Source organism: Tursiops truncatus, chromosome 1 (assembly GCF_011762595.2).
Source record: "Tursiops truncatus isolate mTurTru1 chromosome 1, mTurTru1.mat.Y, whole genome shotgun sequence".
NCBI classification, from domain to species: domain Eukaryota; kingdom Metazoa; phylum Chordata; class Mammalia; order Artiodactyla; family Delphinidae; genus Tursiops; species Tursiops truncatus.
Window position 1 is genome coordinate 97,939,726 of NC_047034.1, and position 24,240 is coordinate 97,963,965.

At 35.7% G+C, this 24,240-nt stretch overlaps 1 protein-coding gene across 2 annotated transcripts in view; it reads left to right on the forward strand.

Annotated features, from left to right (window-relative positions):
- DPYD (dihydropyrimidine dehydrogenase) overlaps nt 1–24,240 on the forward strand; it is an 810,457-nt gene that overhangs the window by 16,255 nt on the left and 769,962 nt on the right. For both annotated transcript variants that reach the window (XM_019919998.2, XM_073810605.1), the window contains exon 2: nt 22,528–22,638. In XM_019919998.2, the coding sequence (XP_019775557.1) occupies nt 22,528–22,638 (111 nt within the window). The remainder of the gene's footprint in view (nt 1–22,527; nt 22,639–24,240) is intronic.

Below are 24,240 nucleotides of genomic sequence, written 5' to 3' on the forward strand. Positions count from 1 at the left end.
AGAGATACATGTAAGTTGTGTTATAATCTTCTCCCACCTTCACTCCAATCTCCTGTAATTCAGGGGCCAAAAATGAGTTAGGTGTCTGTTTCTAGGGACAGGTAGAGGAGGGCTCTCCTGGCTTAAATGGGGCAAGTGTAAGACAGGTGTAAGTACAGGAGCTGGCAGTGTTAGAGTTAAGAAGGGTGAATGTGGGTCTGTGTACTCACAGCACTTTTTTCCTCCCTGCCTTACTTAAAAACATGTTTCCAGCCTTACAAAGATATATTAGTTTCAGAAATGATAAAACCAAGGGCATAGAAAGGTTAAATGGTTCGACTAAAGTCAGTAGTGAACTGGAAACTAAAATCTATGAATATGAGCCCAGTTTTACATTGCTCTTTATTCAGACATTAAAATACATGACATGAAAATGAGGAGTAAAAGAAGTACAGGAGTGGGAAGTCCTTCAAACGTTACATTTTTTCCCACTGTATGCATTCACAAAATTTCTCAATAAGATGTTTTATATTCAGTTCTTCAAGGAGTCCTTCACATGTGTAAATGAAACAAGGTATGAATGGCTTCTAATCCACAGGCCAGATGGTTGCAGTGGAGGGGAGCTGATGAGGTTTCATCAATCACTTCTCAACATGGTGTCAACTGACCAGTTTTGCCCTTTGCCAGGCTATGTTGATCTCTGACAGGACACAGTCTTTAATTGTTGGAGAAATTAGGAAAAATAGGCAAAATGGACTGCAGAACTGGAATTGGCTTTGGGATTCTATATGTATATATATATATATTTTTCTTTAGTTTCTATACATTTAGACATTTGTTATAAAACATTCACTGGATCCCTTGACTGAAGGACATTATTCTTTTGCAATTCTACTTTATAACAGTGATGATGCCACTGTCAAGACAATCAGTTCATATTTGAGAATTAGAAAAAAATCATTACAAGGCTATGATCTGTGGTTAATTTATATAAGCCTAACCATTGTCTCTTTTGCATCTTTAGTACTAATACAATTTTGAATTAATTATACTACAATGGCAAATACTTAAGAGTTGCATATTGTGTAATTGTAATTTGCTCTACAATGTTCAAAACAAAGCAATTTGTCTAGTTCTCAGTTAATCTGAAAATGAAATAAACCAGGAGTCTATGTAAATATTTCATTTCTCAATTTTAAAATAGTATACCTCCATATTCACCTATGGTTTAAAAATACAACCTTTGGGTTTGATAACTTTTATTCTTTGAGTCAACTTTTCTGGGGATATTAAATTACATTGACTAGTTATGCAAATGCTCATGCTATTACTCAAGCTCACCAGTGCCTTTTAATATCCATGGGAACTACTTTGGATTAATATGGAACTTTGAGTTCTTTCCATGTTATTAAGGTACTGTCACTGAAATGTTATGATTACCTTGCTGCCCAGTGAATCCTGTGGAATAATCTATGAATTATCCCATTGTTTTAATAAAGGCATTTTTTTTTTTTTTTTTTTTTTTTGGTGGTACGTGGGCCTCTCACTGCCGTGGCCTCCCCCGTCTCGGAGCACAGGCTCCGGACGCGCAGGCTCAGCAGCCATGGCCCACGGGCCCAGCCGCTCCGCAGCACGTGGGATCCTCCCGGACCGGGGCACGAACCCGCGTCCCCTGCACCGGCAGGCGGACTCTCAACCACTGCGCCACCAGGGAAGCCCATAAAGGCATCTTTAAATGTAATTTAATTAGTGTAACAAATGGACAAAATAAAAATAAAAAATAAAGAAAAGCTTTTAAGGAAATCAGTGGTGCTCTTTATTATTCCTCCCAGTGATAGGCTGGTAAACTACTGATTGGGAGTGGAGAAAGGGGGACGGGGAGCAGGGAAACCATGATTTGTAGTGTTTGCTGATTACCAGGGGGTAGATACATCCTCCACAGCAGGTTTTACACCCTAAAAACATGAAGTTGGGAAAAAATGTTAACTGTAGGCTCTCCAGTACCCGCTGGAGCTGGGTCCAGCTCCGACAACACTGACTTCTCTGCAGCTCTCTCCATCTTCTCTCCATTCCTTTTTTAGAGGCAACACTTTTAGCTGTTCCTGCTTTTAATTTACCCATAGTATGATTCATCTATCACATTTTTGGACATTTTTCTTTTTATCTTTGGCTAGTTGCCTAGCAGTTTTGGAAAAGTACAGTTTTTTAAAAGACCACCTAAAGATTAAGATTTTTAAAACATTAAATATTTGGATCTCTGGGTTCCTCTAGTACAGTTGAAACTAATTTAAATTACCAAATAGTGGGCTAGAAAGTGAAAAACAGTGAAATGTAAGATAGTTCCAAGAAAAGTTTTCCAAGGAATAATTTTAGAAAGATATTAGTGAACCTAAAGATATTGCTATGTTAATAATAGAATTAATGTAATAACACGGGACATTTCTACAGCCTTGCTCATATTAGATATTGCTTTGCTAGTCTAGTATGTTTTGCCTATTTCAAGATTCTGGTTATGGCAGAAGCTCTACTTTGGAACTGATTCATGAATTGTGAGAAACACCATTTTTTTGTATACTTAAAAGTTATCAAATGCTTCAGTTCCATAACCTGTATTTTTAGGAGGGTTGAATTTCATTGTATTTAAAGTTTTCTTACCTTTTCCAATAAAAAGTTATTATGTTCAATGTAAAAAAAAAAAGCAAAAGAAGTCTGAGATATCTCATTCTCTGATAACGTCAAACAGATCATTTCTAGTACTTCGTTTTTATTTCACTTCATTGTAAATACTACGAGATGTATTAATCATCCAGCCTTTGCTTCCTTAAATCTTAACAAGTGTGTAAATAGCACAAATGTTGCTCACAATTAATTCTGTTATGTAATTATGTAGCAATCTTGTTAATTTCCATCACAGAGAGTCTTCCATTAAGTCAAATCCTCCTCTATGCTAACATAATAACCTTAATTACAAGTTAATATCCATCATTTTTGAGGAAAATGTTTATACCTTTGAATAAGTTTAAATGCCAGGAAGGCTTATAGAAACTATGTGACCTATACAGTGATGGAATTGCCTTTTATCAAACACCTGGAAGTTACTACAGTTATTTAGATTGAAATAGAGAGTAATAGCTGATTGTTTCCTAGTAGTATGCCCCATTTTAGAAAAGTCTTAAAAGGTAAATGGTTCTGTTTGTATGCTCTTTTTACTAAATATTCTATGACTAAAATAAATCTCACTAGAAGCTGAATGCTACTAATTTGATAAAATTATTACTCATTACACAGCAATGTAACTCTGCTTAAAATTTATTTTCAGTTATGAATCTGTAAAATGACAGCTGAAGTGCAAGAAGCTTTGTATTGAAAGTGACAGTGATAATTTACTCATCTTGAGATGAATAGTATTTCAGTGGCAATGGAAAACTTTTAATGCTTAAAGAATTATTTTAAATATGGGGATCATGTGATCTTTCCTGTGGAAACAAAAGAAGCCTAGTTTTATCCAAAAAATCTGAAACACTGAACTTCTGACCTATTATGCCTCTCTCTGGTCTGAATATTTATACGTTTCTTGATTGTTGCTCCATTTCTGCTTTTATATATACTTCCAGTCAGAAGTGTGGTCAGAGGCAATGTAAAATAGTGGATAACTCAAAATATTTTGTAGCTTCTTTGTAGTAATATTTTTATATGAATATGGTGAAGTAATGGAATCAGGAGACTTGGTCCTAATCTTGACTGCCTTTAACTTGGGTTCTCCTTTCACCTTCCTAGGTTCATCTATCTGTAAATGGAGGTCCCTTACAGCTCTAACACTCTAAGGAGGTGCAATTCAATTCATTGTGAGCCTCATTTATGTTATACCTATACAAGGTACTGAAGGTACTGAGATGAGTCATAGCCATTCATTATAGTCGATATGCTCAAGTCTTGTTGGGCAGACAGGCACATAAGTAGACTTTTTTTTTTCTTTTTTTACAGTGTAGATTTCAATTGGAACACATGATCTAATAATATATGTAAAAATTTTTATAAACTGAAAGTGTTAAGCATATAATTTCTATTATAATGGAAGTAGTGTTACTTGGCATTTCTAAGTTGTAAATTGTATTTTTGGTACCAGAGCATCTGTGATTTCTTCACAATTAAGGAAAGATCTTAGCTTTTCAGATAAGATGTCTGGACTTCATTCAAATTCAACAATTGAAAGGCACTGGTAACATGCTGTATTTCACTGTCAGTTTTTTTAGTCTATGTGTCATTTGTAAGATAACACCAGTACTCAAGTGATGTGTCAAAAAGAATTGAACACTTTTTCCTAAGCCAGTTCTGTATCTCAATTTTTATTTTCTGTGGTTACCCTTTCTCTTATAATCACAAATTCCTGACATGGGAGATACACTTATTTTTCTGTCTCTTACAGCTTTCATTCATTGTCATCACCTCCTTCCAGAGTTTCCTTAACAATATTTCTAAGATTTGCCTCTTTCTTTTCATTTAACCTCGAAACAGGTAATCAATGTATACCAGTTAGTTTGTTAGGTGCTGTGGCTAACAGACAGATAATAGATTTTTCTTTAAGTCTGACTTATTCATGTCTTATTTACATTGTTATATGTCCTAATACAAAACTCATTTCATTATTTACAGTGAATATACTGCAATATCTGAGTTACATACATTAAAAGTAAATATGAAGGTAATATTATTGCTGCCCATGGAGGAAGTAGAGTAGTGATTAACAGTATGGAATCTGAAGACACTCTGCCACTCTCTGGGCAAGTTACTTCACCTCCTTGTGATTTTGTTTCCTCATCTATAAACTGGCAATAATAATAGTAATGGCATCACAGGATCAACTTGAAAAACTCTTAGAATGGTGCCTTGTGTACTGGAATCTCCGATTTAACATCAGCTATTATAAACAGTCGTCCAATGTAAGAACATTAGAAAAATGTGCCTAAGTATTTCTACAAAGAAGAAACGTTATAAAATTTTGAGAAAGAGGAGTTAAGCTGTCTTCTTGTTTGAAATATATATTAGGCTGAGAATAAATCCTGAAATTAAGTCCAAAAATATTGATAGAGATAGTGTATCTTGGGAGCACAGAGTGTGTAATCTACCACAGCCTGGTAAGTTGGGTTTAACATAGCTTGGTTTGAGTGGATTGAAGGCAGGGAGTGTGCAAAGGATGGTTATGGAAGGTTTCCAGAAAACAGTGTACGAATGAACATTGGGTAAATTTTTATTCACATCATCGTGCCATATTGTAAAAAATTCGTGTCAGTTAAAATGGAGAAACCTATTAGCAGTCAATCAATGGAGATTAAAATGAATCTTTTTTTTTTTTCTGTGCTGGCACAACAAAGTTTCCATTGATCATTTTTTGAAATGAGTAATTTTTGGTTTAGGATTTTTGACATGGTGATGGGTTTCAAGAAAAATACTAACTTATGCTGATGTGATTTCCCATTTTTCTTTTAAGTCCGTAAGCCAAATGCTTTCATTTTGATGTTTATATATATTCTGGCTCCAAATAGTTTGCTTGTTGATGGGACTATCAGTGCTTCCCATACCTAGTTGGCCACCAGAATCACCTCGGCCACTGTAAGAACCAGTTTATGAGGCATATTATAGAAAAAATTAATAAAAGTGTCTTAAACAAGACAGTGATTTATTTCTTCCTCATGTAAAGCATCCCAGAGATACATAGTGGAGGGCATGCAGCACCTTTTTCTTGTCAGCAGGCTTCTGTCTTTACACTCTGATATCCTCAACTCCACCTTATCGTTCAGTTTGGAAGTTAGAGCTCCAGAAGGATGGAGGAGGGGGAAAAGAAGGGTGTACCCCTCCCTTTAATGAGACTTCCTAAAAGACCCACACTTCTAAATACATCTTATTGGCTGACACTTGAATATATGAGTGGAGAAATCACTTTGTTGCCATTTAGAGAATTTTTCTATGTTTTTTTGTCAAGATGCTTTAGAAAGTTAAGTTGTGTGGGACAGAGTGACCGTTAAAATATGGTACTCTTGTCTCTACTTCCACTTCTGCTCAAGGTGGAGTAAAAGGGAATGAGTTTACATTTTGGGTCAGGGGTGCCCAAGACCACTCTCAGACTCATTGATTCACTAGAAGTATTCACAGAACTCAGAAGTTATTATATTCATGATTACAGTTTATTACATGAAAGATATATTAAAATCAACAAAGAGAAAAGGAACATAGGTCAAATCCAGAGGAAACCAGGCACAAGCATTCAGGTGTCCTCTCTCAATGGAGTTATGTGGGACATGCTTAATTCCCCCAACCACAATGTGTAACCACATGTGTGAAGTGTTGCCAACCAGGGGCACTGACCCAGGCCTTAGTGTTCACAGTTTTTATTTGGCCTTAGTCACAGAGGCATATAGTGCTACATGGCTGACTTCAGTTACTCAAGCACCAGACCCCCAGAGAAAAAGCAGATGTTCATCATTAATCACACTGTAAGCTTAAACTGTCTAGTCAGGTTAGTGTAGCATGGCCCAAGATCTTAGGCATATAAAAGTACTCTGATCAGAGCATTCCCAGCTTGGTTCCCAGGAGTGGGTCAAGGGCTACTTCTGAAAATAGTCCTTTTCTGGTAATGTGCAGGATTTGAGCGACTCAGGCCTACTGAACGAACCCGTTCCTGCATACATTCCCACCTGATAGTAAAAAAAAAATGAAGCATATGAAACAATGGTTTTTAATAAACTAGCTATCTGGCAACAAAAGATTCTGATCCCTGAGAGACAGATAACAAAGGAGGAGAGCCCCCAATATTTGCCCAGCTTACTCTCTTGAGAGAGTTTATAAGCCTCATCTCAGGAAGTGGGAACCCACCCAGGGCCTGGTGGACTCTGGGGAGACCAAGGCCATTGGAGTTTGTAGCACAGAGTAACAGAGGAGAGTGCTTCTCAGAGGGAAAATCAGCACATGAATGTGAGAAAAGTGACCCAAAGCTGGGTAAAGAACAATCTGAGAGAACTAGAAGGAACAGTACCTGACATTTACACTGGTCTGGGAAGAATGCTTGCTCCCGCCAGCCAGACTGGAACACTTCATGATTCATAGGGCACTTGCCTCAGTAGTGGAAAATAATTAACCCTAGACTAACTGCTGCTCAGATACCACCTCACAAATCTTAAAAGCAAGACCCAAGAGGATCAAACTATTTCCACATAACTACGTCTTAGAACAAAACTCAAGAACATAAATAGGAATACAGAAATATCCCAACAAGGTGCAATCCACAATACCTGGCATCCAATTAAACATTACTAGACATTTTTGAAAAGAAGTAGGAAGATACAACCCATAATGAGGATAAACGTGAACGAATTGAAACAAACTCAGAACTGACACAGATGTTGGAATTAGTAGAGGACATTAGAATAGTTATAACATTCTATGTGTTCAAAAGTTAAGTAGAGGCGCAGAAGATAAGACAGAAGTGCTAAATTGAACTTACAGAAATGATAACTACAATATCTATGATGAAGGATACACTGGATAAGATGAAACACTGATTAGATAGTGCAGAAGAAAAGATAGTGAAATATCTGAAATGAAGCATAGAGAGGAAAAAAAAGAGAGCTGCAAGTTGTGGGACAGCTTCAAGTGGCCTAATATATACGCACATGGAATCCCCTAAGGAGAGGAGTGGTGGTGGGATGAGAAATCAGAAAAAAATTTGAGAAAATAAATCCATAGGTCCAAAAAGCCCCATGAAGCCAAGTAGAAGAAATATGAAGGAAACCACACAAAGACACATCATAATCAAATTGCTGAAAACCAGTTATAAGGAGAAAATCTTCAAAGCAGACAAAAACACAGGCAAACTAGTTCAGAAGAACAAAGATAGGGTAAACAGCTTTCTTCTTGGAAACGATGCAAGTGAGAAGACAGCAGAGCAACGTATTTAAAGTACTGGGAAAAACACACAACTCTCAACCTAGAATTCTATACCCAGTGAAATCAGCATTCGAAAACTAAGGTGAAAAAGACTTTTTCAGACAAAAGCTGAAAGAATGTATCAGCAGCAAACCTGCACTGTAAGAAATGTGAAAGGAAGTCATGTCCTTCAGACAAGGAAAATAATATCAGGCAGAAATATTGATTTACACAAAGGAATACAAAACTGCAAAAATGGTAACTGCATGGGTAAATGTATGGTTTTTACTTATTTAAAGGTCATTAAAAGGTAATTATTTAAATGAAAACTATGTAGTGTGGGGTTTATAATATATATAAAAGTAAAATGCAACATGGATAAAACATTGAAAACATTGTGCAAAATGAAAGAAAGCAGTTACAAAAGACCATATATTGTGTGATTCTGTTTATATGACATGTCTGGAATAGGTGAATCCATAGTGAGAAAACAAATAATCCAATTAAAAAGGCAGATGCAAATAGACGTTTCTCAAAGAAGTCATACAAATGGCTAATAGGTATATGAAAAGGTGTTCAACACCTCTATTCATCAGTGAAATGAAAATTAAAACCACAGTGAGAGCCTACCTCACACTGTTAGGGCTGTTATCAGAAAGACGAAAGATAATGAGTGCTGGCGAGAATGTGGAGAAAAAGGAACTCTTGTGCACTGTTGTAGGGACTGTAAATTGGTACAGCAGTTATGGAAAACAGTGTGAAATTTCCACAAAAAATTAAAAATGGAACTACCACATGATCAGCAATCCCACTTCTGGGTATTTATTCAAAGGACAGAAATCAGTATCAGAAGAGAAGATACTTGCACTCCCGGGAATGTTCATCGCAGCACTAGTCATAATAGTCAAGATACAGAAACAACTCAAGTGTCCATCAGTGGATGAGTAAATAACTAAAATGGAGTACACACACACACACACACACACACACACACACACAGAGGAATATTCAGCCATAAAAACGAAGGAAATTCTCTCATTTGCAATGTCATGGATGAACCTGGAGGACATTGTGCTAAGTGAAATAAGCTGGGCACAGAAAGGCAAAAATAGGGGCTGGGAGGTGGGGGAAATGGAGAGATGATTGTCAGAGGGTACGAAGTTTCAGTTATGCAGAGTGAACATGTTCTAGAAATCTGATACGTACAGCGTGGTGACCATAGTTAACAGTACTGTATTACTTGACATTTACTGAGAGTAGACCTAAAATGTTCTTCCACACACACACACACACAAAAGATAACTGTAAGGGGATGGGTATTTTAATTAGCTCGATTGTGGTAACATTTCATAATGTATATGTATATTAGAACAACATTGTATACCTTAAATACATATATAATTTTATAATCTCTCAATTATACTGCAGTGAAGCTGGGAAAAAAGAACAGACAGATCTGTAGTCAGGAAGTAGATTAATGATTGCCTGAATCTGGGAGTTTGGGGTAAATGGAAAGTGGCTACTAATGGGTATGGATTTTTTGGGGGAGGGGGAATTGATGCAGTGTTCTAAAATTGTTTATGATGATGGTTACACAACTCTGTGAATGTACTAAAAGCCATTAAATTGTATACTTTAAATGGGTAAACTGTGTGGTAAGTGAATTATATCTCAATAAAGCTATTATAAAAATTACTTGAAAAGTTAAAAAAGTGAAAAATATGAAAAAAAAAGTAAAATGTGTGACAACAATAGCACAAAGAGAAATACTGGGCAACTTGTTCATCATCAGAGAGTTGACAGGAGCTTTTCTAGTAGTGGTAGGAGCAGAAAATTATTTCAATGAAGACCCAGTGGGTGGCTGAACATTTTTTAACTGGAAATATACATGCATTCCTCTGTGAAGTGTTTATGCCCTTTTTGTATTTATCTTTTAGCATTTTCTTGTTTCCTTAATAATTTGTGTGAGCCTTGTATATGTTATAGATTAATGCTTTGTCATATTTCTTTGATAAATTTGATTGATATAGTTTAATAAGTGTTTGGAATAAGATTTCTGAGTTAGGATGGGAAATAAAATCTTAATATCTAAAGTCCATTCCAACTCTAATGTACTGAATCCTAGAGACCCTGAGAAGATGCAGAGAGTTTAATTTTACTTATTCCTGAAAGGAAACCAGTTTAGGTCAAGTAGTATTTAATTACAACGGAAGAGTAGTAAAAGAGGCTTCATTTCTTCATATCTTAATTTAGGTTTAAATCCAAAGTATTTAAAGTGAGATATTTATGCCCCTAGTTGGAATTGCTAGATCATGTTTGTTAAAGAATTGAGATATCTTGATCTGACTTCATACTGCATATTTTCCATTAGCTAATACTACTTTTTATAATAAATGGAGATCATTCTCTTAGGCACTCAAACAAAGGTCATTAAGAATACAAGATATCACGTAAGAGAAAGGGCTTAGATAGTAATTATATCCATGCATTTTATATTAATTAAAATAGTTATCTAATACACAAAATTATATCTTTCTCATGGAACTGATCTTATTTCATATATAAATTTGATTTTTCCTCCTTTTAAAAACTTTTCATAATATTTTCTCCACATCAGTATTTTTTTAAACACAATTTATAATAAGTATGTATATTACTCAACTGTAGACAGACTGTAATTTAACTTTTCTTTTCTTGCCAGGTATTTTCCAGGTTTTTTTTTATAAACAACAAGTCATACTTTCTTTTAAGAGGATCTCCTTTTTATTTTAAAGATTACAAGGGAAACCCTTAAAAAATACACTTCAAATCTAGCCTTTCCTAGACTCACCTTATGGGCTGACTTAGCACCATGCATTGCTCTATGAACATACTTAGACCACTTTATTTATTTATTTATTTATTTTTGCGGTATGCGGGCCTCTCACTGCTGTGGCCTCTCCCGTTGCGGAGCACAGGCTCCGGACGCGCAGGCTCAGCGGCCATGGCTCACGGGCCCAGCCACTCCGCAGCATGTGGGATCTTCCCGAACCGGGGCACGAACCCGCGTCCCCTGCATCGGCAGGCGGAATCTCAACCACTGAGCCACCAGGGAAGCCCCTATTTTTCTTTTTTTGTGTCTACCTCGTCCAGTGGTCTGCATCTTCTTTTGTCGTAGGGACCACATCTATCATATGTTGGAGATGTCTGTGTTGTGTAATAAAATTCAAAATTTTGACCCTAGAAAATGTTCAAAGTGGATAACAAGAAATTCATTTGTTTTCTTGTCAGAACTTTTTGCTGGTGTTATATTACCACAGATTGCAAGGTTCAGTTCAAAGTGTCACTGCTGCTTCAGCAAGTGATTAAACCTTCCAATGAAAGTAGGAAAACACTGACCTCCCATTTTGGAGTAGTTAATGATTATATGGCTTAAATATCTTTGTAAGTGCTGACAGATACTGAATGGTGTTTTTTGTCCTCTGCAATAGAATGAACACTAAGAAAACAAAATTCTGTTTGTTTTGCCAGCATTAAAGTTCCTTCTCCAGTGGAAGTTTCTTGCTGCTTTTTATGACTGTTTTGCTAAAGAACTTTTCTTATTAACCATTTTTTGCATAATTTTAGTAACGAAAAATTATGCTTGGTTTTGAGGACAGGAGGATATATAAACTATATCATTGCTTTTGAGGGTTTTACTGAACAGTTTGATGAGAGGGCATATATATTAATAATTGATATCCTATCTGATGTGTCCAGTGACAGTGGCAATAGGTTATCTAGAAGTTCATGGATATGATCTAAATAGAGGCAAGGACAGTTATTCTTAATTTTTGGAGGAAATAGTTCTTAGTTCTTAAAGGAAAGTTAGCATTTAAACTAACATAAAGTGGCTGCATCCTAGACAGGAAGTGATGTGAGCAGAAGTGTGGAGGTAGGATTGTACACAGACTCAATAAACAACAAATAGGTGAGAGCGGAAGTAGGTTGGAGTGGTAGGTGGTACCAGATTGAATAGCAAAGTGATAATTTTTATTGGCATTAGGTATGTAACAGGGAGACATTCAAGCCTTGTGGTGTGTCTATGTGTGGGTACCAGATTGAATAGCAAGGTGATAGTTTTATTGGCATTATGTATGTAATGGGGAGACATTTAAGCTTTGTGGTGTGTATATGTGTGTGTGCACATGCATTTATATGTGTGTAGGATGTCTGTTATATGGGAAAGAGAGAAAGTACAGAATTGAGGTGAATAGTTTAATTGGGAGAGTAGTAGTATATCATGATCCAAGTGTACTGTAATAGGATCTGCAATAGTTTGTAGAAATAGGAAATACAGAGAGGATGGGCCAGATGTAAATGACATTGGCATTGTGTGGGTTTAAGGAACAAAAGAAACAGTAGTTATAGATTGACCACATGTGAAGTTCAATTTACTGAGAAGTGGTGGTATTATTGACAGAAGTCAAGTGGAGTTAAAAAGTTGGGTGAAAAAGACAATACATTGTTTTTTGATGTGAAGAAATTGAGATAATGATGGAACATGCAAGTGGGTTATTTGGCATCCAGTGAAGTAGATAACTGTAGATCAAGACAGAGAGAGATCTCAGGGTTTGGAATATAGATATAAGACTCAGCTGCAGAAATCATCAATAAAGGGGCATTCAGAAGAGGTCCAAGGACCCTTAATTGTGGTCAAGAGGACAATGGAAGTCACAGAAGTAAAGGTAGTGAATAGAAAGAGAGGCCTTAAAACTCTGATACCACAGAAACCAAAGACGATGTATTTCTGGATAGAAGAGCAAATCAACAGTATTGAATATGGCATAAAAGTCATGGAGAGTTGAGAAGTAAACTAAAGCTTATAGCATAATAAAAAAAAAGTTTTCAAAAGTTGCATTTTCTTGATTTTAAATAGTTGAACTCCCAAACTCACCACATCCTTGCCTCACACTTATCCTTCTCAAATTCTTACTGACCCCCTCCTGGATCGGGTGGATCCCAGTTGGGTCCTTTTCTTGCCTGGTGCTGCTTGCACCAATTGAAGGGGAGCAGGTTCGGCAAAGCAGAGCGGGAAACTTTATTGATTAAGGAATGAGGAAGGGAAAGCTCTGTGTTCTACTGAACCCTTCTCCCTCAGGGAGGGAGGCGAGAAACTTCTAAGGGGTAACAGGTGAGTACGCCATCAGACTTTGGGAAAGGGGCAGCAATTTCCAGAAGCAACCAGAGCATGAGTAGTCCTTTGGGCTCCTTTGCATGCAGCACAAACTGTGTCTCGCAAAGTGCAAGCCCCCTCTTTGGAAGGAGATCTTAGCATGGTAATGAGGCAAAGACAACTTATGGACACTTTGGTTCTCGTCTGCACAGGTGCCGCCCTCGTGGTTGGGCTGGAACCGGTTCAGGGCGGTTGACCGTCTTGGCGCTTTCTGGCTGGGGCTGGTTCAAAAGTTTTGCCTTAGTTTTTGTTAAGCAAGCACAGCTGTGGGGATAGACTAGGGGATGGTGGGGCGGAAAAAAGGAAGAAAGTAGGTTAGTCTCTGCACAGGTGTGGATCTCTTCCTGGTGGCAAAAAGAAAATGTATCTTATGATAATTCTTCATGTTAATAAAATCAAGAAATTAATAGATCACTTAAAAATAATTTTAGTTTTTATTTCTGATATAAATCACTTGCTAGCCCATATATGTTTCCTTTTAGCTATTAACCATATAAATGAAGGGCAACTAGTCAATCCTTGATTTATTACGATTTTGTGAACCTGAAAATCATGCTACTTGCTCAATTTAGTTAATTAAAAAAAAAAATCTAAACTCAGCCAAGGTCCTACTCTCTTCTTTCCCCTTAAATCTTGTTTTCTAGCTTTTCCATTTGCTCTCCAGTATTGCTTTATTTTTAGCATGCTGGCGTACACTTAGCCTCTCTTGAACTAAAATGACCTTTAGTCTTGTAAACACAGCTCTTTTGAGAAACAATGTATCTTATACACAAAAGTTAATAGATTAAAGGTAAATTGTAATAGTTTTCATATTACTTAAAAAGACTCTCAAAGGCTGATTTTTGAGGCCAAAAAATTTCTGTAAAGCAAGTTTTAAGATAAAGGTACTAATTTTTCTTGAATATAAAAAGTATAAATTCTAGAATATGAATTTTCTTAATTATCAGTGAACTGGTGAATATTTTTTGGTAATGTAATAATTCTCTTTAATTCTCTTCGTGCATAATTTTATCTTGAGTTTCTGTGTATACATTCATATATATATATGCAACTCTTGAGAATGTAAGATACTATTTTAGCATGAGTTTTTATAGTTATGCCTTTTCCAAATATTGTTTTTTATTTAAATATATAATGCAGAGATACTTTGCAATAATATATTAAATTATATTAAATAGAAAATAGTTTATAAAGTAGTGAAATTTTTAAATAAAATGGGTATAGTACAGGTTCTCATCTTTTTTATATTTTTGATACCACTTTATCTATTTTATTTTATTTTTTTTGATACCACTTTATAAGGGTTTGCATGTGACACTTTGTTTTCAATTCCTGTTATGAAAATATATAAACAGTACATAACTAGGTATATATGCTATTCAAATGGTTAAAGGAATAAAGGAAGATACATAATTAATGGCTAGTATTAATTTCTTTGTCAATATTGTTTTTATTAAAATTTAAGCAATACCATGTAATATCTCTTTTGTTTATTCTGAAGTTTCTTCTTGATAAAATAAAAGTGTAGACTCAATGTAGTACCACTGCAATCTTAAGAGAAAAATATCTTTTAAGTTAATGCCCAAGTTAACATTTGCATAGTTCCACAGATAGTAGAATCCTTTCCATGGCTGTTATGGACTGAATGTTTGTGTCCCCCTTAAATTTTATGTGTTGAAGCCCTAACTCTCAATGTGGTAGTATTTAGAGACAGGGCCTTCTCGGAACTGTGAGAAAGAAATGTCTATGAGATTCTTTTATAGCAGCCCAAGCTGACTAATACAGTGTCTAAGTCAGAATCAGTCACCACCTTTGGTATGCTCTGTTCTGTATTAAGAATTATGAGATTAATATCAGATGTATAAGTTATGAATCCTGTGTTTGAATTCTTAATCTTTTCTGAAAGACATTAAAAGACGTTTTTCAATTAGGAAGCACTTAGGTGCCTAATGTGTGGTGTGTATTCTGTAAGTGAAGAAGAGTGCATACTGGACCCTGCAAAGGCAGACAGCAGCTTCACGTGGCAGACCTTTGCTTGTTGAATAGGAGAGTGACATGATGAATGCAGAGTTTTAAGATACGTAAACTATTTTATTTGTATTAACTATTGGTTCAGTAGAAATAGATCAAATTTCCCAGGCATGGAAGTCCCAGAATGACTAGCATTTCTGAAGGGGTTCATTCACTTCCAGTTGATGAGTTTTTTGATGTTTTATAAATTCATCACTTTTGACTGGCCCTGTCTTTCTTGGGAAGGAAATGTAATATGAGTTCACCTAAACATGTTGCAGCCAAAGGTCCATGAGTTATATAGAGTTGTATGTATTATAAAATGATATCTACATTGCTGTATACATGTACTGGATTTTAAAAATCTGTAATTGAATTTCATGACCCTTCCATTCTAATTTGTGAAGAGCATATTGCATTTTCAGGCAATGTGCCTTTGAAATTGCAGACTTAGGGCAAAGATAAGTTCAGAGACCAATGATTTGTTTTCACCTGGGATATATCTCTACTTACTGTCTCATTTATAGTTACCTTTTCACCTGTTGCCTTCATCTGTTTCTATATTCCTGTATGATTCATATATACATATGTATTCAAAATTAACAATATAAGAATATGAATATAAATGGGTTGAGTGGAGTCTAAAATCTAGTCCCATCATATACTAATTGATAACATGTATTAAGCACTTTCTGCACGCACCATTCTAAGTTTTATATGTCATTTTATTTAATCCTCAAAACAACCCTATGGGGTAGGTACTATTACTAATGACCATTCTATAGTTGAAGAAGTAGAGGGACTGAGAGTTTAAATAACCAGCAAAAATAGTAGAGCTAAAATCTAAGCCCAAATTTAATCTGAAACACTATGCATATTGCTTAGTAGATATTTAATACAATGAAAGTTGTAAAATTTAGGACTGTTAGAGACTTCATCCTTCATCAATTATGTATTAACTGTAGTGAGTTAGTCATTGTGCATAAAGGAAAAAATGTTCTTTGAATAGAGCTAGTAAAATGAAAAATATGGAAGATAAGTTATTTGGAAAGGTAGTCCAACCTAAAGGAAAAGAAATCTGAGCCTGGACAAGGAATGAAAGTGCATTAAGAATAATTAGATTTCTTGACCGGGACAAATTACCATGGATTTCCAAGGTTTTCAGACTTCAAGGTTATTTATATCTCAAGTGTGGGTGCAAGGTGCAAAATGGAGGCTGCATTCTCTCCTCTTCAGCTCCCAACCCAGCTGGAGTTCTGAGCTTATCCAAGAGCCAAAGACACCTTTGTAAATTCCTAAGTTACTTAAACTTGCCTTATACTATGACTAGTGATAGACATAGGAAAGAGTAGGGTAATTGGCTGAGATTGGGGCCTGTAAGCAAGAGACTGTTAAGCAAATGAATACTGAAAAGTTCAGTTCTCCATTGATGAACATTTGTTAGATTGTTACCTGGATGAAGCAAGAGATACTTAGCAAAATCATTAAGCAATAGTTGTTTCTGTTTTTCTGTTAGCTGAGAATATTTATAGAGGAAAAGAATGGCAGCACAATACAATGTTTTGCTGAAATCAAGATAGTTATACCGAATTATGAAAAAATGAGAAAAGCATGTTTTAAATTTTATTTATTTTTGACATGATTCAATGGAAAGTAGGAGACCATTATAGAGACCTCAGGATAAGTTACCAGAGACAAAATTTAAACATAATTTAAATAAGACAAAATCTAACTCATTAAGTTCAGCCTGTAAATCAGAAATGTCAGTGTATGTGTATTATGTTAATGGGTCAGTAAGCAATGACCAGTACTGAAGAGGAAACATTTGCTTATAATTTAAAATGCAAAGGATGAAGGGAGCTTAATGGTGCATTATGTTTGAATAATCGATATTGTGATATAAAACAAAGCTGTGTGTTTAGAAAGAGAATATGTTGGCCAAGTGGTTTTCTGCAATTGGAATTCAAGCTCTCAGTACTCAGTTCCAGTATTTTTGGGCTAAGACTTAATGCTTTTATTTGTGAAGTGAGGGCCTGTTATTGTAGTCAATATGGGCTCCTCTTTGTGTTCTCTATGGCAGTACAGAAGGATGCTCCTCAGATGCAGAATTCTAGTTTTTGTGTTGTGGCATTCCAGCTGCTTCCCAGAATAGCACTGACAGACAGCACAGTGACAACACATGCCTCTGACTTGATCTCATGTGTAAATCTGTCTCTGGATCATATTCTATCGTTTCTTAACCTAAATAAAATTAGTACAATGAAATTTTCTCAAATTCTGTTTTTTTGTCTTTAGAATCACCAGTACATTTTTATTGTGTTACTGAAAACGGGAAAGCCAAAGGCCAAATTCTTTGCATGGGAGAAAATCTCCCTTTATAAGCAGTGTGCCTTATATCTGAAAGGGTTAATGGGCCTCTTATAGTGCTCAATTTATCCAGGGAGGGGACCCTGTGACCCTTTTAGGACCTGGCTTTGGTCATTTCTTAGGAAGAACACAATTTAGAACTCTCCTGTATTATTCTGCCAGCTGCTTAGTTATTGATGATATTGACTTTTAGTTTTAAAAAGTCTTGCTTTGGAAAATTGTTTTTAACAGCTCTCAACCACTCGTGTCTTGTATTTTTATTTTATATCACTTTTCATTTGGGATATTATTAAGTCAAATCCTTGGTAACCATTCTCCACAATCCAATTTATTTTTAGCCAAGATCCATTGAATTCAACTCACTGCCTTTTTGCAAAAGGTTAACCCAATATTTCATGTTGTGTTATACTTTCTACTTATGCTGTGTAAAAGAAAAGTTACTGTGATAAGCAGCCAATAAATTGCATTCAGAATATTTATTCTCAAAGTTACATTACTGTGCCGACATAGATAAACATAATCATTTATCACAGTATGGATTGTGGAAGTAAAAACTAAATGAAATACAGCCATCTTTCTTGCATATTACCCAGTTTTTTTTTTTTTCCTTTAAATGTTGGCCACAATAACTACCTTTAAAAAATGTCATCTTTTTATTTATCAGTTTGAATTAATGTGTGAGATTAGTAATGGTTCAGGTTGAATAACTAAAACAAAACTGCATCTATTTTATAATAAGGAAGTGTTTTCAACTTTTTTTGTATAAAAATGAGATTACTTATGTTTTCTTTCTTTTTTTAAAATAAATTTATTTATTTTTGGCTGTATTGGGTCTTTGCTGCTGCTAGTGGGCTTTCTCTAGTTGCGGTGAGCGGGCTTCTCATTGTGGTGGCTTCTCTTGTTGCGGAGCATGGGCTCTAGGTGCACGGGCTTCAGTAGTTGTGGCACGTGAGCTCAGTAGTGGTGGCTCGTGGGCTCTAGAGTGCAGACTCAGTAGTTGTGGCACACGAGCGTAGTTGCTGCACGGCATGTGGGATCTTCCCAGACCAGGGCTCGAACCCGTGTCCCCTGCATTGGCAGGTGGATTCTTAACCACTGTGCCGCCAGGGGAGCCCACTTATGTTTTCTAATGTTGGCTCTTATTACTAGGTTGCTTTGGCATTATTTCATCATAAGGAATACACTATGAGTTTAAAACTCATAGCTCTATTGTTCGTTTGTTGTCCAGAACACAGACATCTAAATTGATAGATTGAAGAAATATTATGTATATCATATATAGCAATTATTAAAAGTAATCTTCATTTATACTGGGATAATAAAATAAGTCCCAATTGATGTTTATTAGAATGAATGCAGTATACAGTGAAATCCACTGAATGTAGAATATGTGTTTATTATTATTATTTGGTAACAGCCTTATTGAGATGTAATTCACATACTGTACAATTTACCTGTATAAAGTGTAGAATTCAAAGGCTTTTAGTGTATTCATAGCTGTGCTGCTATCACCACAATCAATTTTCATCATCCCCAAAGAAACCATATACCCTTTAGCAGTAATGTTGCACTTGCCCTAATCCCCCCAGCCCCTGGCAGCCACAGTCTACTTTCTGTCTCTATAGCTTTGCCTATTTTGGACATTGTGTATAAATAGAATCATACAATATGTGGTATTTTGTAACTGACTCCTCTCAGCACAATGTTTACTATGTGCATGTAAGCTGTTTGTGAATTTCCCAGATTTCTTTCTGTTATTGATATCTGTTTCCATTCCATTGTGGTTGGAGAACTACTTTGTATGATTTTAATCCTTTAAAATTTATTAAGGCTTGTTTTATGGCCTAGCATCTGGTCTGTCATAGAGAATGTTTTGTGTACACTTGAGAAGAATGTATATTCTGTTGTTGGGTGGAGTGTGGTTATAGATATCTATTAGGTCTAGTTGGTTTACAGTATACTTCAAATCTATTTCCTTTTTGTTCTTCTGCCTTCAGTATAGGATTCTTGGTTGACATTTTTTTTCTTTTAGTACCTTGTAAATGTTATCCTACTACTTTCAGACATTTATTGTTCCTGATGAGAAGTCAACCATTAAACTTATTGGAGTTCCCTTGTACATATGAGTATTTTTCTTTTGCTGCTTTCAAGATTTTCTCTTTGGTGTTGACTTTTAGCATTTTTACCAACGTTCCTATGTGTGGATCTTTTTGCATTTATCCTACTTCAAATTTCTTGAGCTTATTGGATATATACTTTAATGTTTTTTCTGTCTTTTTTTAAAATCAAAATTTTAGTCATTTTTCTCCTTATATTTTTTTCTCCTCCTTTCTTTCCTCTCCTGATATCCTGCTACAATATTTTGGAGTACTTAATGGTGTACCACATATCTTTTTTTTTTTTGTACCACATATCTTTAAGGCTCTGTTAATTTAAAAAAAATATTTTTTCTCTTTGTTTGTTGGATTGCATAATCTCTCTTGAGTTCTCTTAAAATTTGCTGATTCTTTCTTCTGCAAGTTAAAATATACTACTGAGCCCCTCTAGCAAATTTTTCATTTCAGTTATTGTAGTTTATTATCTCCATAATTTTAAAAATAATTTCTATCTCTGTATGAATATTCTGTTTGATGAGATATTGTTACTATACCTTCCTTATAATGGCTGCTTTGAAGTTTTTATTAAATCTTATACCTGGAACCTCTGAAAGGCAATTTCTGTTATCTGCTTTTTTTCTTGCATGGATCACATAATCCTGCTTCTTTGAATGTCTTGTAATTTTTTTTTTATTAAAAGCTGAACATTTCAGATAATATAGCAATTCAGGATACTAATTTCCTTCTCCCCCACCCCAGGGATCGGGGCTTGTTGTTGTTTGCATATTTGTTTAGTGATTGGTGTACTACTTTAGGGAAGTCTATTTCCCCCAAGGTGTGAACCTCAGATAGCACTCATGTAGGGTGAAGTCGTGGGTGTGTGCCTAGTAACTCTGGGATGACAGGGGTTTTAGTGGGACTCTGTGTCTTCTCTTTGGATCTCTTTGTTAAACTATCCACCTCTGTTGGTATCACAGCCAGCTCTTAGTCTCTATTGATTGCTAGTTGATTGCTCTGCTGTTTTTGACAATGCCCTGGCATATAAATTGCTCCACAGTGTGATTCAGTTAAATTTGGGCCGCTTTGCTGGGGTAGCTTTCAGGTGAGTCTTTGCGGCTTGCTGTGGCCCTGCAGGAGCTGTTAGCTATTTCTTTCTGGTAAACTGTCTGCCTTATGCCTTACTTTATTGCTCTCATGAAGCTACCAGTTTTGTCTTAATTGTTTGGCATCAAAATCTTTATTGTTTTTGAGACTACCCTTAGGCTTGAACTTCCTATGTATTAATTCAAATAAAGTCAGTTCTTCTGGGGAGAGCCGTCTGTTCTTATGGCCTGCCTCTTTCTCTGGGAAAAATCTCTGAGCCACAGCTCCAGATCTAGGTGTGGTTACAGTGGCCTGCTTCTCACAGAGTGACACTCCTGCTTTTATGAGCAGGGCCCTGGTATAGGCGGTAACCTCTGATCTCAGTTTGCTTCTCTTGGTTTGCTAACTCTAAACCATGAGCGAGCTGAGATGATGGTGATCAGAACCCCATTGTTACTGGTATGTTTGCTTCTGAAGTAGAGCCTCTGCTCTATGAGTGGGGGCTGGGTGAAGCAAAGGAGCTCCTGACTTCTCAGCTGCACTTTTGGCATTTAGTTGCTGCATAGCTGGTAGAGTAGGGAGAGGGGATGAGAAATGTTAATGTCCTGCCTCTCTCTGGGAGACACCACAGCCTCAGCTAGAGGCTGGGGGCGGAGGGAGCTCTGTGTTCTTGGCTGTACTCACCTGAGGTAGAATTTCTGTCAGGCTGAACTGGGAACGTGGAGGCTGGGGGCAGACTGCACTTCGAATGCCACACACCCTCGCCATTCTTACCAAGTTTCAGTAGATTTTTCCTGAATAAATGTTCCTTCATTTGCTCTTTGGCTTTACGACAATTTCTGGAGATTTCAAAGGCTTCTTAATTTTACTAATTTTTATCAGTTATATTGTTCTGCTGGGGAGTTGATCTGCAGAGGTCTTCATGTGATTGTTCTGGAAGACTCCTAGTGGTTATGTTTTTTTTTTTTTTTTTTTGCGGTACGTGGGCCTTTCACTGTTGTGGCCTCTCCCGTTGCGGAGCACAGGCTCCGGACGCGCAGGCTCAGCGGCCATGGCTCACGGACCTAGCCGCTCCGCGGCATGTGGGATCTTCCCAGACCCGGGCACGAACCCGTGTTCCCTGCATCGACAGGCAGACTCACAACCACTGCGCCACCAGGGAAGCCCAGTGGTTATGTTTTAAAACATTGCTTAAGACAGGGCTTTGGAATTCATTTTTTATTCAGTTACTCAGGTGCTGCTTTACATGTGTGGTTAGAAAGGTTTTCTCTTCTACTTTATACCTCACAAAGTCACAGTAAAATATATAGATTTCATCTTTGGATGAATTCAAATGTAAGCCCAACACTCAGAAGAACTGAGTTCTGATTCATTCCCTTCCACATATTAATTGTGAGATCTTGAACAGGTTACTTAACCAGCCTCAATTTATTTGATCATCCAAGATTTTGGGATAATAGTAGCTGTTTGTAAGTTAAATTAAATAATACGTTTGAAAGCAATTGGTAAAACTCTAAAAACTTAAAGTAGAGAGTATTATTACTACTTTAAATCAAATCTGGAATGAAGTGCCTCTCTTTTCATTCTCATGTAAGAATACTAATTATAAAATTTATCTTAAAGAGTTATTTGTTATATTTCACATGTTTTTGAACTCCATATTATCATTAATAAATATTTTTATAAAGTCAGCTGGGATATCACCTAGTAAATGATTACTTTAGATAAGTTTGTTGTGGAATTACAATAGTAGAAGGGAAAAACAACATTTTTAATATATGTCTTTGGGGTATGTGTGGGGAATCTTAAAATAAAATTTGATTTTTTAAAATGCCAACATATTTACACATGCTTATACTTTGTTTATACTGTCTTCAGAGTATCCTGGCTTTAAATCCTCGAACACAATCTCATGCAACTCTGCATTCCACTTTGGCCAAGAAATTAGCCAAGAAACATTGGAAAAGAAATCCTGATAAGAACTGCTTTGTAAGTACCACTGATACATGAGTTCATGCTGAAAATTATCTCATTCTACACACTGTAAGACCAGATTTTATACGTAGTTAGAAACATAATTAAATATGTGTAAAGTACAGCTGTGATATTTTTCTTATTTTAAATATTTTATATTTGAATAATCTGAAAAGTGTGTTTAATTTTGATGCTTAAAAATCTATTGAAATAGTTTAAAATCATAAATTTAGTTTGGTGCCAAAATTTATTTTCTTAAAAATCTGTAAAAACCTCTTAAAATCATTTTGTAATGACACAATGATACAGAAGAGTTTCAAAGTTATAAATATAATTCAGTTGAACAAGGGTATACTAATGTATACAAACTGTTATAAAATATGCTTTGGGGGAATATTTGAACATTAGGTATTCAATATGAGCATCTCATAGTTCCAGGTGAGGTATAGGTGCAAAAATCTGAGATCTGGTTGCTAGAATGTTATTTAATTGGGCCCATGAAATGATTACTGGGCTGGGATTGTTAGGCCATAAATGAGGATTAAGTACAACCTTGAAGGCAACTTTAAAATGCTGTCTTAGGAGGTATAAATCTTTAAGTTTGGGAAAGCAATTTCCTTTTTACCTGATTTCCCAAAATTAATTTCTCCAAAATTAATTTTCTCAAAGTAACTAGTGAGCTAATTAATAGTATTAGCTTATTTAACATTAGCTCTTTTGGTACCTTGTGTATATGTTCTATTTAATACAATGATTTTAATTTATTTTTATGCACTGCTTTCCTACATATAAACTCTTTGAGGATAGGAATTGAGGGTATGTGCTCATGTGCATTTGTTTTTATCTGATATTTAATCTTTCTGTCACTGACCAACCAGCAAAGTTTTTTGAGTAAAAAAAGAAATAGAAATACGGAGAAACAACATGACTTGAGATGATAACACAGCCACTTACTAGCAGATCTGGATTTGAAATTCAGTTTTCCTTGCTCCGGCTCTGTGAGCTTTGCATTCTACTATGACATTTCTAGTAGAGGTCTCTGGAAGCACACTAATGTGGTCCAAATTAGATCAAGGAATAGATCAACTATCAGTCATGTTCCTGTATAATGATGTGAACAATTGAAGGACACTGAAAAAAGAATCACATAATTTTCAAACTTAGAATGCCTTTAAAGATTATCAAGTCTAACTCTCTCATTTTAAATGTGATCCAGATAAATTAGATTAAATTAGATAAATTCTCTAAGGTCCCCTTTATAGATTATTAAACTGTTTATTTAGAAAGAGAGGCTTTCTCTATTATTATTATTGTTATTGTTATTTTATAAAAATTAGCATTTTCATTCCATAATGTTAGCCTGTAAACTGAGTGTTGTATTTTGGGTTGGCCAAAAAGTTCATTCGGGTTTTTCCATAACGTGTTAACAGAAAACTCGGACAAACTTTTTGGCCAGTCCAATATTATCCTATTTTTTGTAATTGGCAAAGATACAGTGAGAAGTGTTTTTCTCTATTAAATATATATTGGCACAAATTCCTAGAAAAGCAATTTGACAGTATCTTTGGCAATATCTTTGACAATATTTGTTAATACCTGTGTTAGTTTGCTAGGGCT